This window comes from Arabidopsis lyrata, assembly GCF_000004255.2.
Source record: "Arabidopsis lyrata subsp. lyrata unplaced genomic scaffold ARALYscaffold_6, whole genome shotgun sequence".
Lineage (NCBI taxonomy): Eukaryota > Viridiplantae > Streptophyta > Magnoliopsida > Brassicales > Brassicaceae > Arabidopsis > Arabidopsis lyrata.
Window position 1 is genome coordinate 18316159 of NW_003302550.1, and position 11878 is coordinate 18328036.

The 11878-nt window shown below is 33.3% G+C and overlaps 1 protein-coding gene and 1 long non-coding RNA gene across 7 annotated transcripts; one reads left to right on the top strand and one right to left on the bottom strand.

The window, feature by feature from the left end:
• On the bottom strand, window positions 1-2276 carry LOC110227492. 6 transcript variants are annotated; one of them, XR_002331184.1, is made up of 4 exons: window positions 1628-2276; window positions 1398-1511; window positions 1119-1309; window positions 1-320 (listed from the first exon to the last, which is right to left on the bottom strand). XR_002331184.1 is itself a non-coding variant. In XM_021021857.1 (3 exons), the coding sequence occupies exons 1-2, from the start codon at window positions 2135-2137 to the stop codon at window positions 1413-1415; spliced, it is 609 nt and encodes a 202-aa protein (XP_020877516.1). In that variant the 5' UTR covers window positions 2138-2276; the 3' UTR covers window positions 27-1293; window positions 1398-1412. The 6 variants fall into 6 exon arrangements, 2 of the variants coding, with proteins under 2 accessions (XP_020877516.1, XP_020877515.1); XR_002331183.1 differs by having other exon boundaries at window positions 27-959; XR_002331182.1 differs by having other exon boundaries at window positions 27-320; window positions 397-1309.
• A 4571-nt stretch (window positions 2277-6847) lies between these two features.
• On the top strand, window positions 6848-7817 carry LOC110227513. The gene is made up of 2 exons (XR_002331207.1): window positions 6848-7221; window positions 7401-7817. It is a non-coding gene; the product is annotated as an uncharacterized LOC110227513 (long non-coding RNA).
• The last annotated feature ends 4061 nt before the right edge of the window (window positions 7818-11878 follow it).

The window sequence follows — 11878 nt, forward strand, 5'->3', positions numbered from 1 at the left end:
TTATGGTTCCCATTCTAGGGTTTGAAGACAATTCAAGTGAAATTGCATTGTACTAAATAAAACAGGAACTTCATGGTCTTAAACTAAACCTTCATGGTCTTAAACTAAAACCAAAAACATCATGCCTTCATGGTCTTTAAAAAAACATAAACTACATAAACCAAGCCTAAAACAGAATCTCCATGGACTAAAGAGAGAAGCCGAATCTTCCTTGTGATGATCCATCTTGAGAAGCTCTTGCTTGAGAATAGTCTCCTTGTGATGACCTAGCATGAGAATATCCACCTTGAGATGCTCCAACATAAGATTCTCACTACAAACTAAGAATCAATCAAACCATTATGACACCAAGGAGTGAAGAATACCAAAAAATTTAACAAAAGAACTAACATGTACTTTTCTTTGACGACCTCTTGGTCATTTTGCTTCAAGAGTTGCAGTCGGATTAGAACACCTAGTCTTATTATGGTGAGTTAACTTGTACATATTAGATGTAGACTCATGAGGAGCCTTTCTCCTAGAACGACCATGTGTTCTTCCTTTGATTAAATCTAGCTAGTGGTGGTAGCACAGGTAAGCGACCTAACCTTTTCTACATATTCATGCCTTGGACTGGTTTAATTCCTTTCTGATACAATAAACACCACCTTGAAGTCAAGTATTAATCAAAGACATACTCATTCAGAGACATACTCATTCAGATCCAACTTTCTGGTATTTATGACACACATAATATGCATACAAGGTATGTCATTCAACTGCCAATAGCCACAACCACATGTTTTCTTTTCCATATCAACATAGTAAACATCACTCCACACTCTATCTCATGCAAGTTTCCTTGGCTTTCTGCCTATTTAATTCAATCTCTCTATCTGCTCTTGCTGTAAACCTCTTCTTCCACCAAATAGTTAAAAGTGTCATCTTTGCATTCCTGTCAATGAACTTTCTCCTAACCTCTGTTAAGAAATCAAGTATTGGAAACCTTCTTTACTCTCCAACATTTCTATTGAAGGATTCTAATTGGTTGTTAAGGTTATCATTGCAACAAGAGCCAAATTTAAAGAAAGCCCGAGAACAAGTTGTTGGTGCAGTGCGTTGTAGTGAGTCATACGCACCTTGATTATACTTCTTCAGTGCTTCTAAGTTTGTTGCAAAGGCTACTGATGTGTAACTCCTTGCTATTTTCCAAAACATACACTCAAGTTTCAATATCCTTGTTTGTCTTCTTCTAGTTTTTCAAAATGTGTCTTGCACACATTTTGTGTTCAGCTTGAGGAAGCTCATCATGAACTGCATTTAGTAAACACTGTCACCACAAGTAAATAATTTTAATATCCTACACAAAAAAAAATCAGAAAATTTTACATATAACTTACAAAAACTAGAAATCTTACGTGGTGTTTATCTGATTACATTGTAATGTCAGCTCCATCTTCAAAACTCATGTCTTTTTTCAGCAGTTGCACAGACCACATCCAATTATCTATATCTTCCAACTCTACCACTGCCTAAGCAATTGGAAATATTCTGTTATCCCCATCGTATTTAGTTTTCAAAGAAAAACTGAGGAGTGCATACTTGAATTTATCCACATTGTTGAATGTTTTATTCAATGCTAGCAGACCTTTAGAACGTTCTCCATGAGTGAATAGCCTCTCAAGTTCATATTTATCATCATCATCTGATAATGGATCCGAAATCTTCTCGTCGTCCCAAACATCATCTCCACTTTCACAGATTTATTACCTACATCATCTTCACACACATGGTCTTCTAAGTTGTTGCAGATTTCAACATCAATGAGTTCATCTTCTTCTTCCTCTGAATTTTCAGCTAAACATTGTTCTACCTCTCTGTACCCATTGCTATCTTCGACGATAGCCGGACAATCATCTTCGTAAACACTAGAATCATGAGAATCATAGCCTACTTCCTCCTCGTTTACTATCTCCTCTGCAACTCCATCACCTATACCTCCATCTTCTGCAACTCCACGCTCTGCAACCCCGTTGCTTGCAACTCCATCGCCTCCAACTATTTCGGATTCATCTTGATCAGCGGCTTCAACTCTCTCAGGTTCAATTTGGGATTTACCATCCCTTCGAATTGGAAGCTTTCTCCTTCGTCTATTCATGGTATTCGCCTTGAAATCAATGAATTTGATTTCAATCTCTGTGTCTCTCGATCGATTTCAATCTTTGTGTCTCTCTATCGATTTTAATCTCAGGTTCTAGGGTTCTTATTCGGGGGAAAATTGGGAATTTTTGGAGACTTTCTTTGGATTTATTACGTTTAGTCGAGGGGATTTAACGCATCTGTTAGTTACTAAACGTTGACAATAATTTGATCCAAAAACGTTAAGTCAACAGAAAGTTAATGATTTATTTTGTTCTTATGAAATTTCAGGAATTAATGTGTTAATTGCAAATAAATGGGGAATAAAATGAGCATTTTCCCCCAAAATCTACAGCTTTGTTTTCAGCACCATACAATCCAAAACATGTTCACTTCGTTCCAAAGACAAATTTAGCAAGTCAATCTCAAACATTATTTAAATATACTTTTATGTATTTAAAAATACTAACTCTTTGTCCTTGATCTTGAACAAAATTATGAAACCACTAGCATCCTGGAAATCATAAATAATGTTCTCTAGATAGCCAACTTCAATAACGCCTCCCACAATGTCAATAAAAATTAAGAAAAAAAATATTTAACATAAACCCTAAATCAGTATGCATATATCATAGATCTAATCCGATTTAAGTATAGATCGTTAAATTTACCAACTAATACAGTCGTATCAATGGAAGCATCATCGATGATTGAAGAAAATGATGAGAAATGATTATGTAGTTTTTTTTAGAACGGGAAAAAAAAATTTCACAACAGTGTAGTGTAAACAGTAGATCTTGTAAGGATGAGAGGTCGCTCTAACCGCTTCCGACTTCAAGCCAACACCAAAGTTCATAGTCGCTCTAACCGCTTCCGACTTCAAGCCAACACCGAAGTTCATAATCGATAACCATTAGCCTTCATCAATAAAATTGCCATAAAAACTAGAAATTTTCTTGTGCACAATAGTTTTAATCCTCACACCCTAACAAAAAGCTTAAGATATTAGTAGTCAAACAAAGATATAAGTTTACACACAAATAAATACATATTCCTTTGCCATAATCAAACCTAAATTTTTATGTGGAGGGGCGAGGATGTATATCCAGCATCAACTTAAAAAGTTTGTAAGTTTTGTTTTTCTAATTTAAATGGCTTTGATTTATGGCGGAGAAATTATAGTTGATTATATTTAAAAAGGTGATAGATTTCAACTTGATACATTGAATATAAATTTTTCTTTCTTTTTATTAGATGTTCGATGTCAAAAATGTAGACAGATGCGATGTTTAAGTCTATCGGTAATCGTTGAAGATGTGAAAAGATTGCAAAACAAGATAATGCTACAAATTAAGTATCAAAATATTATATTTCAACCGAATTTAATAGTTACTGCAATCTCATTAACAATTAAGTTTCTCAAGGAATATAGATTTTAATCAGTTATATTAGGACTTTTATTATGAGTAAGTTAGATACGTATATTGACGCTATAAGCCTTAAAGACGAGTGATGATATATCTAATCTTCTACGGCCGCATTAACCCTGACACGGGATGTCAATGAATGTAAGAGGATTTCTAATGATTTTTCTTCTAACCAAGTCGACCCAGGAACTCTCCGACGCAAACCAATGCGACATTAGCATTGAGGAGTTTAGGTCGGTGTTTGGTCTATACTCGGAGTATTAATATCTATTTAAAGAAACTCCCCAAAGACCTATCAAGGTATCCACTAAATCTTATGTAATGTTTTCTTTTTGCAAAAATCTTTCCCGAGAACTTACCTTATGAGGAGCTTAGCCTTGTTTGACATCTTGGGAAAAAATTTCAAAGCGTTTCAACGCTACAGATGTTATAAATGCTACGTTAATTTAAAGTGGTTCGACGGACTACTATATACCGTTTTCTACATGGTTTATAGTAGAGTCGTACCTCCGTACACCATATGTCAATGTTTTCTTAATCATAGTAGCAAATGTATCTATCTATCTATCTATCTATCTATATATATATATAGATATTATTTTTTTCTGTGTTCGGTTTTGCATAAGATATATATGTATATATTTGTAGTTTTTTTTCTTAAGTGTTTATATATGTTTTCTTTTATTTTCTTGTAATTTAAATTTTATTGAGCTCTATGCTGTTTGTGTTTTTTTTTTGGACATATAGAGAAATTAATACTTTCTGACTATATCCAATTACTTATAAAAAAAAAACTGAGAAATTTTTCCATCAACAACAAAACAAGACAAACAATAATCATAACAACTTAAGCATTGTATAACTAAAATTCCAAAAAAAAGTTCAACATTTGAAAACGACAACAATAACAAAAATGATATTCAAAGTTCAATTTCTTCAAGCAGGCGATCTAACCATCCACTTTTTCACTGGTTTCCGATAACAAAGCGTGAATATATTCGAATTTAATTTTAAAAACAAAATTACAATGACAATTTAATCATAGATCCACTTGTTTTAAGAAAATTACCATTCAAAATTCTTTGTTGAATCCAATGGAAAGTACTTAAAAAAGCTCATAAAACTTTAATAATTATAAATTCTGACAATTTCAAAATTAAGAGTTTGTGTTGAGTTCTTAAATTTTTTTTGTCTAATGGTAGAGTCTTAAGTCGGTGTCTTAACAAAAAAATATTATTTTTAAATGAAAAATTATAAATATTTTGATTTGATAAAACTTAATAATTATTATAATTTCCTAAAATTTTAAACATACATGACATAAAAGCATATAAAAATATACAAATAAAAAACCGGAATAAAGATTAGTCGTTAGCTTGATTCGTGCCAAATTTAAGTCATATATGATCAACAAAACTAGCTTTCAATTGTTGATACATAGCTCGATCACGAACTCGGGTTCGATTGGCCACCATATTACCGAGATTTGAAGGTATATCTATAGAATAGGGAAATCCACTTGTGAAGATCTTGTTGATTCCGGGTGTGCGAATTCGGATACATCAAACTGAGTGTATCCATCTTGTTTGTCCTCTACTATCATATTGTGAAGTATTATACATGCTCGCATAATCTTTCCTATTTTTACTTTATCCCAATAAGAGCTTCGAGCTTGCAAAACTCCAAAAGCACGTTCAACATCTTTACAGCAAGCTTCTTGATTTCTAGCAAATAAAGATGCTTTTCGACCTTATGAAATTGAAATAGATTGGATAAATGTACCCCATTTGGGATAAATTCCATCTGTGAGATAGTAAGCTAAATGGTATTGGTTCCTGTTGACTAAGTATTTCACTTCCAGAGCTTTACCTGGTAATATATCATCAAAAACTGGTGAACGATCAAGAATATTAAAATCGTTTAAGGTACTTGGAGGTCCAAAAAACTTCTGCCATATCCAAAGATTTTAGGAAGCAACAGCCTCTAAAACGATTGTTGGATTTCCTGATCCACGTATATATTGCCCTTTTCAAGAGGTGGGGCAATTCTTCCACTCCCAATGAATACAATCGATGCTTCCTATCATCCCAGAAAATCCACGTAGCTCTCCAATATCGAGTAGCCGTTTAAGATCTGCTTGTGTGGGTCTTCTTAAGTACTCATCTCCGAAAAAATATATGATTCCTTCAACAAAATGTTCCAAATATGACATCGAAGTTCTTTCACCAATTCGGAGGTTTTCGTCAACCGCACAGCGACATAACCTTATGCCAGCATACGAATTGCTGTTGTGGACTTCGTTAGTGCCAAGAAACTGAACCTTCTGGTAGCATCTCTTCTTTCTTCAAAGAATTAAAATTCATCGGAGAGTCGATCAATAATACGCATGAACAAGTGCTTGTTCATTCTAAAACGGCATCGAAATATATGAGGAGAGAATGTTGCATCTTCTTTGAAATAATTGTTCCATATATGAGGAGGGAATGTTGCATCTTCTTTGAAATAATATGCTCGTTTTTTCTTTGACTTGACTTGTTGACAATCACCATAATTTTCTAATGCTTGGTCGATAAATTGATCAAACTTATCTTCTATCATTTTTTTGAGATTATAATGTGAAGAAGATGCTATTTTTTGAAAAAGAGAATTTGTTATGAAATGTAGTAATATATGGTGATAAAGAAGAATAATTTGGAGAGAAGGTAGATTGTTTAGTGAAAAGGAAGAACGGTCTGGAGAAATGGTATATTATTTTGGAGAAGAAGAAGATTGTTTTGTAGAAAATATAGAATGTTTTGGAGAAGAAGAGGATTATTTTAGAGAAAAATAAAAGTGTTTATTCATGTAGAGAGAAGTGTTCGGTTTGTATATAAAGTGAAACGAAATAACATAAATTGAAAAAGACAAATAAGCATTCAAACCAAATTACAAGTGGGAATATTATCTTGTGTTGTACAATCATTCAAACCAAATACAAGTGGTGTTATAGAAACGAGTGGTGTCGGCACAAAAACACAAAAAGTGGTGTCACTTGTGTCTTTTGTTCAAGTGATGTCGGCACAAGTTGTGTCTCATGCATCTGCAAAATTGTTAATAATCAAAGTAATTAGACCAAACACAACTAATAAAAGCATGAAACACAAACTCAGTTCATTAATACGCAAAACATAAATACATATTAGTTAACATTCAAAAACATAAAGTAAGACAATATTAAGACAACATTCATAACAAACACTTAAGAAAGAAACTAAAAAAAATATTTAAAATTAAGACTACATATCAGTTATTAGCTTGTTCTTAAGAGTCATTTTTATGTCAGATAGAGACTCTGTTTTTGCAAGTAAACTATGAAGCAATTTAGCAATACTTAGCTTCTCTTTAACATCAATTAGCTTCTCTTTAAAAGCTAAATATTTCTCATAAATCTCCCAAATACACTGTAACTCCTTCAGAGTCTCATCTTCTTCTCCTTCTACAGTGGGTTGTTTTGGCTTTGGCTTTGGCTTTTGATGCCTTAACACCAGGGGGACGAGGTTGATCATTTTACACAGAGGATGAGGACTCTGTAGAGTGTTCATCACACTTTGTTCTCTTTAGTGGTCCATTGTCTTCAATAGAAAACGATTCCCACCACTTCAAATCATGGCGAAGCTCCCTCCAAGCATGCTCAAGGGTAAACTTGGTATTGTGATCATTGTAGAAGATCTAGTTAGCCAAGTTGACCACATTTTTCTCATTCTGGCCACTAGTTTTCTCTTTGGATGCAACTAAATAGCTTCTTACAAACTTGCATACACTCTCATTTATCTTTGCCCACCTCTGTTTATAAAATAATGGGACTCTCTTTTGCAGATCTTGTAGCTTGAGACTTGCGGCAAAGTAGTCTGCTATGCGTTGCCAGAATGCTGTGGCTTTTTGCCTATTCGATACAACAAGATTCTTGGAGGTGTTGAGCCAACACTGTTGAGGATTACATCTTTTGTTGGTGACCATTTGCGTCTTGATTTACGGTCTATAATTGGTTCTTCAACTTGGCCATGATCAATCCAAGGTGTACTAAAGGAAAATCCATCATACTGATTTGGTGGAAGCATGTGGTTATTTTGTTGATTGTTAAAGAGGTTTAAAATGCTTGAAGGAATCCATATCAACTTTTTTCTGGTGTGTGTTAAAAGGAAAAAAAATTAAAGAAGTTTATGGTTCTATGCTTTAAAAAGACAATGAAGGAAAGAGCTTCAGTGTTTAATAAAGCTTTAGTGTTAAGTTGAAGTGATGGTTAAGTTTTAAGTTAAAGCATTGATCACAAATGTATTGATCACTAAGAGCAATCAATGACATACTAATAACTTTATCTATGCTAAACGTATCAAGCATTGATAACATAGATCATAAGTATGATGTAGACAAAAAAGACTTTAACCTAATCTAAACCAGTCATAATCGTTATAGCTAAGCATGGATAATAGAGAGCATAAGCATTGAATTACCTTGCATAGTTAGGTTGTCGAAAGATTAAATAAACTCAGATAATTGAATGAAGCAGACACCACTGTTGCAAGTGCTCCAATTAACCTCGAGCAAAACATAGAGACATATAAAGATCAAAATTCAATTCAGAGAATCTGAATACCAAAACATATGAAGATAAAATTTAATTCACAAATACTTGAATATCATATCAAGATCATACAATCAATGACATATGAAGATCATAATCAATTCAGAGAAACATAGAAACATATGAAGTTCATATTCAATTAAAAGAAACGAAATACAAGTCAAATACATATCATATTCAGAGACTTCAATTCATAGACATATCAAATTCATATCAATCTCTAGCGATAAAAAATACAATATACATACAAAATAGAGATTCAACTTGATATCAAATTCGAATGGAAACAAACAATCTAAAGGTTTGAATACATAATCAGTCTCTTTCTTCGTTATTAGTCATGATTGAAGACGATTTTTTGCCTATAGATTGTTTATTTTCATTCGAATTTGATATCAAGTTGAATCTCTGTTTTTATATAGATTGTATTTGTCATCGCTAGAGATTGATAAGAATTTGATATGTCTATGAATTGAAGTATCTGAATATGATATGTATTTGACTTGTATTTCGTTTCTTTTAATTGAATATGATCTTCATATGTTTCTCCGTTTTTCTGAATTGATTATGATCTTCATATGTCATTGATTGTATGATCTTGATATGATCTTCACGTGTCTGTGAACTAAATTTTATTTTCATATGTTTTGGTATTTAGATTCTATGAATTGAATTTTGATCTTTATATGTCTCTATGTTTTGCTCGAGGTTAATTGGAGCACTTGCAACAATGATGTCTTCTTCAATTATCTGAGTTCATTCAATCTTTCAACAACCTAACTATGCAAGGTAATTCAATGCTTATGCTCTTTGTTATACATGCTTAGCTATAACGATTATGACTAGTTAAGATTAGGTCAAAGTCTTTGGTGTCTACATCATACTTATGATCTATGCTATCAATGCTTGGTATGTTTAGCATAGATTAAAGTTATTAGTATGTCATTGATTGCTCTCATTGATCAATACCTCTGTGATCAATGCTTTAACTTAACACCTAACTATCACTTCAACTTAACACTAAAGCTCTATTAAATACTGAAGCTCTTTCCTTCATTGTCATCTTAAAGCACAGAACTATAAACCTCTTTTCTCCTTTTAACACACCAGTAAACAAGTTGATATGGTTTCAAGGAATCCACATACTAATTTTTCAAGCATTTTAAACCTCTTAAACAGTAAACAAGATAACCCCATGCTTCCACCAAATTAGTAAGATGGTTTTCCCTTTAGTACACCTTGGATTGATCCAAGCCAAGTTAAAGAGCCAATTACAGACCGTAAATCAATATGTAAATGGTCACTAACAGAAGATGTGATCCTCATCAGTGCCTGGCTCAACACGTCCAAGGATCTCGTTGTATCCAATGAGCAAAACGCCACAACATTCTGGCAATGAATAACAGACTACTTTGCCGCAAGTTCCAAGCTAAAAAAGTCTACAAAAGTGAGCCTCATTATGCTATAAACAAAGGTGGACAAAGATAAATGAGGATGTATGTAAGTTTGTACGAAGCTATTTGGTTGCAACCAAAGAGAAACCCAGTAACCAGAATGAGAATGATATAGTCAACTTAGCTCACTAGATCTTCTACAATGATCAAAATACCAAGTTCACCCTTGAGCATGCTTGGAGGGAGCTTCGCCATGACCAGAAGTGGTGTGGATCATCTTCTACTAAAGAAAATTGACCATCAAAGATAACAAAGTGTGATGAACACCCAGCACCCTCTTCATCCTCTGTGCCAGTTAGCTTTACAGAGGATAAACCTCGTCTCCCTGGTGTTAAAGCATCAAAAGTCAAAGCCAAAGCCAAGACAACCACTATAGAAGGAGAAGAAGACAAGACTGTGAAGAAGTTATAGTGGATTTGGGAGATTAAGGAGAAAGATTTAGCTTTCGAAGAAAAATTAATTAATGTAAAAAAGAAGCTAAGTATGACTAATTTATTTGATAGTTTACTTGCAAAAATAGAACCTTTATCTGCCATAGAAATGGCTCTTAAGAACAAGCTAATAACTGATATGTTGTCTTAAGTTTAAGTATGCTTTTTAGTTTACGTTTTACGTTTAAGTATGTTTTTTAGTTTTTTGTCTTAAGTGTCTGTTATGAATATTGTCTTAATGTTGTCTTACTTTATGTTCTTGAATGCTAACTTATATGAATTTGTGTTTTGCGATTAATGAACTGAGTTTGTGTTTGATACTTTTATTAGTTGTGTTTGGTCTAATCACTTTGATTATTAACAATTTTGCAGTGACATGGAAGACACAACTTGTGCCGACATCACTTGTACAAGATACATAAGTGACACTATTTCTTTTGTGTTTTTGTGCCGACACCACTCGTTTTTATGACACTACTAGTATCTGGTTTGAATGATTGTAAACCACAAGACAATATTCCCACTTGCAATTTGGTTTGAATGCTTATTTGTCATTTTCAATTTATGTTATTTAGTTTCTCTTTATATACAAACTGAACACTTCTCTCTATATGAATAAACACTTTTATTTTCTCCAAAACAATCTTCTTCTCCTCCAAAACATTCTATCTTTTCTCCAAAACAATATACCATTTATCCAAATCATTCTTCCTTTTCACCAAACAATCTACCTTCTCTCCAAATCATTGTTCTTTGTCACGATACATTACTACATTTCATAACAAATTCTCTTTTTAAAAAATTGACATCTTCTTCACATTATAATCACAACGAAATGATGTATGATAAGTTTGATCATTTTATCGACCAAGCATTAGAGAACTATTGTGATCGTCAACAAATCATGTCAAAGAAAACTCGAGCATGTATTGAAAGAGATCATGAACAAGGACACATCCAGTTATGGAACGATTATTTAAGAGAAGATGCAACATTTCCACTTCATATATTTTGACGCCTTTTTAGAATGAACAAGCACTTTTTCATGCCTATTGTTGATCGACTCTTCGATGAAGTTCCATTCTTGAATAAAGAAGAGATGCTACCGGAAAGATCGGTTTTTCAGCACTATAGAAGTCTGCAGTAGCAATCCGTATGCTGGCATATGGTTATGCGGCTGATGCGGTTGACGAATACCTCCAAATTGATGAAAAAAATTGATGTTATGTTTGGAACATTTTGTTGAAGGAATCATATATTTGTTCGGAAATGAGTACTTAAGAAGATCTACACGAGCAGATCTTAAATGACAACTCGATATTGGAGAGCTACATGGATTTTCGTTGATGATAGGAAGCATCGATTGTATGCATTGGTAATGGAAGAATTGTCCCACCTCTTGGAAAGGACAATATACACGTGAATCTAGAAACTAACAATCATTTTAGAGGTTGTTGTTTTCCAAGATCTTTGGATATGGCACACGTTTTTTGGACCTCCAAGTATCTTAAACAATATCAATATTCTTGGTCGCTCACCAGTTTTTGATGATATATTATTATAGGGTAAAGCTCCGAAAGTAAAATACTTAGTCAACGGAAACGAATACCATTTGGCTTACTATCCAAAATGGGCTATATTTATCTAATCTCAATTCCACAAGGTCGAAAGCATCTTTATTTGTTATAAATTAAGAACCTTGTCGTAAAGATGTTGAATGTGCTTTTGGAGTTTTGCGAGCTCGATTTGTCATTGTCAAAAATATAGCTCTTATTTGGGATAAGGTAAAAATAGGAAAGATTTATGCGAGCATGTACAATACTTCAC

Excerpts from the sequence above, each read along its gene's own strand:
- LOC110227492 (XM_021021857.1), bottom strand. The coding sequence starts at position 2,137 with ATGAATAGACGAAGGAGAAAGCTTCCAATTCGAAGGGATGGTAAATCC. Across the intron at positions 1,512-1,627 it reads TCATGGAGAACGTTCTAAAG|GCAGTGGTAGAGTTGGAAGA; the intron begins GTCTGCTAGCAT and ends CCAATTGCTTAG.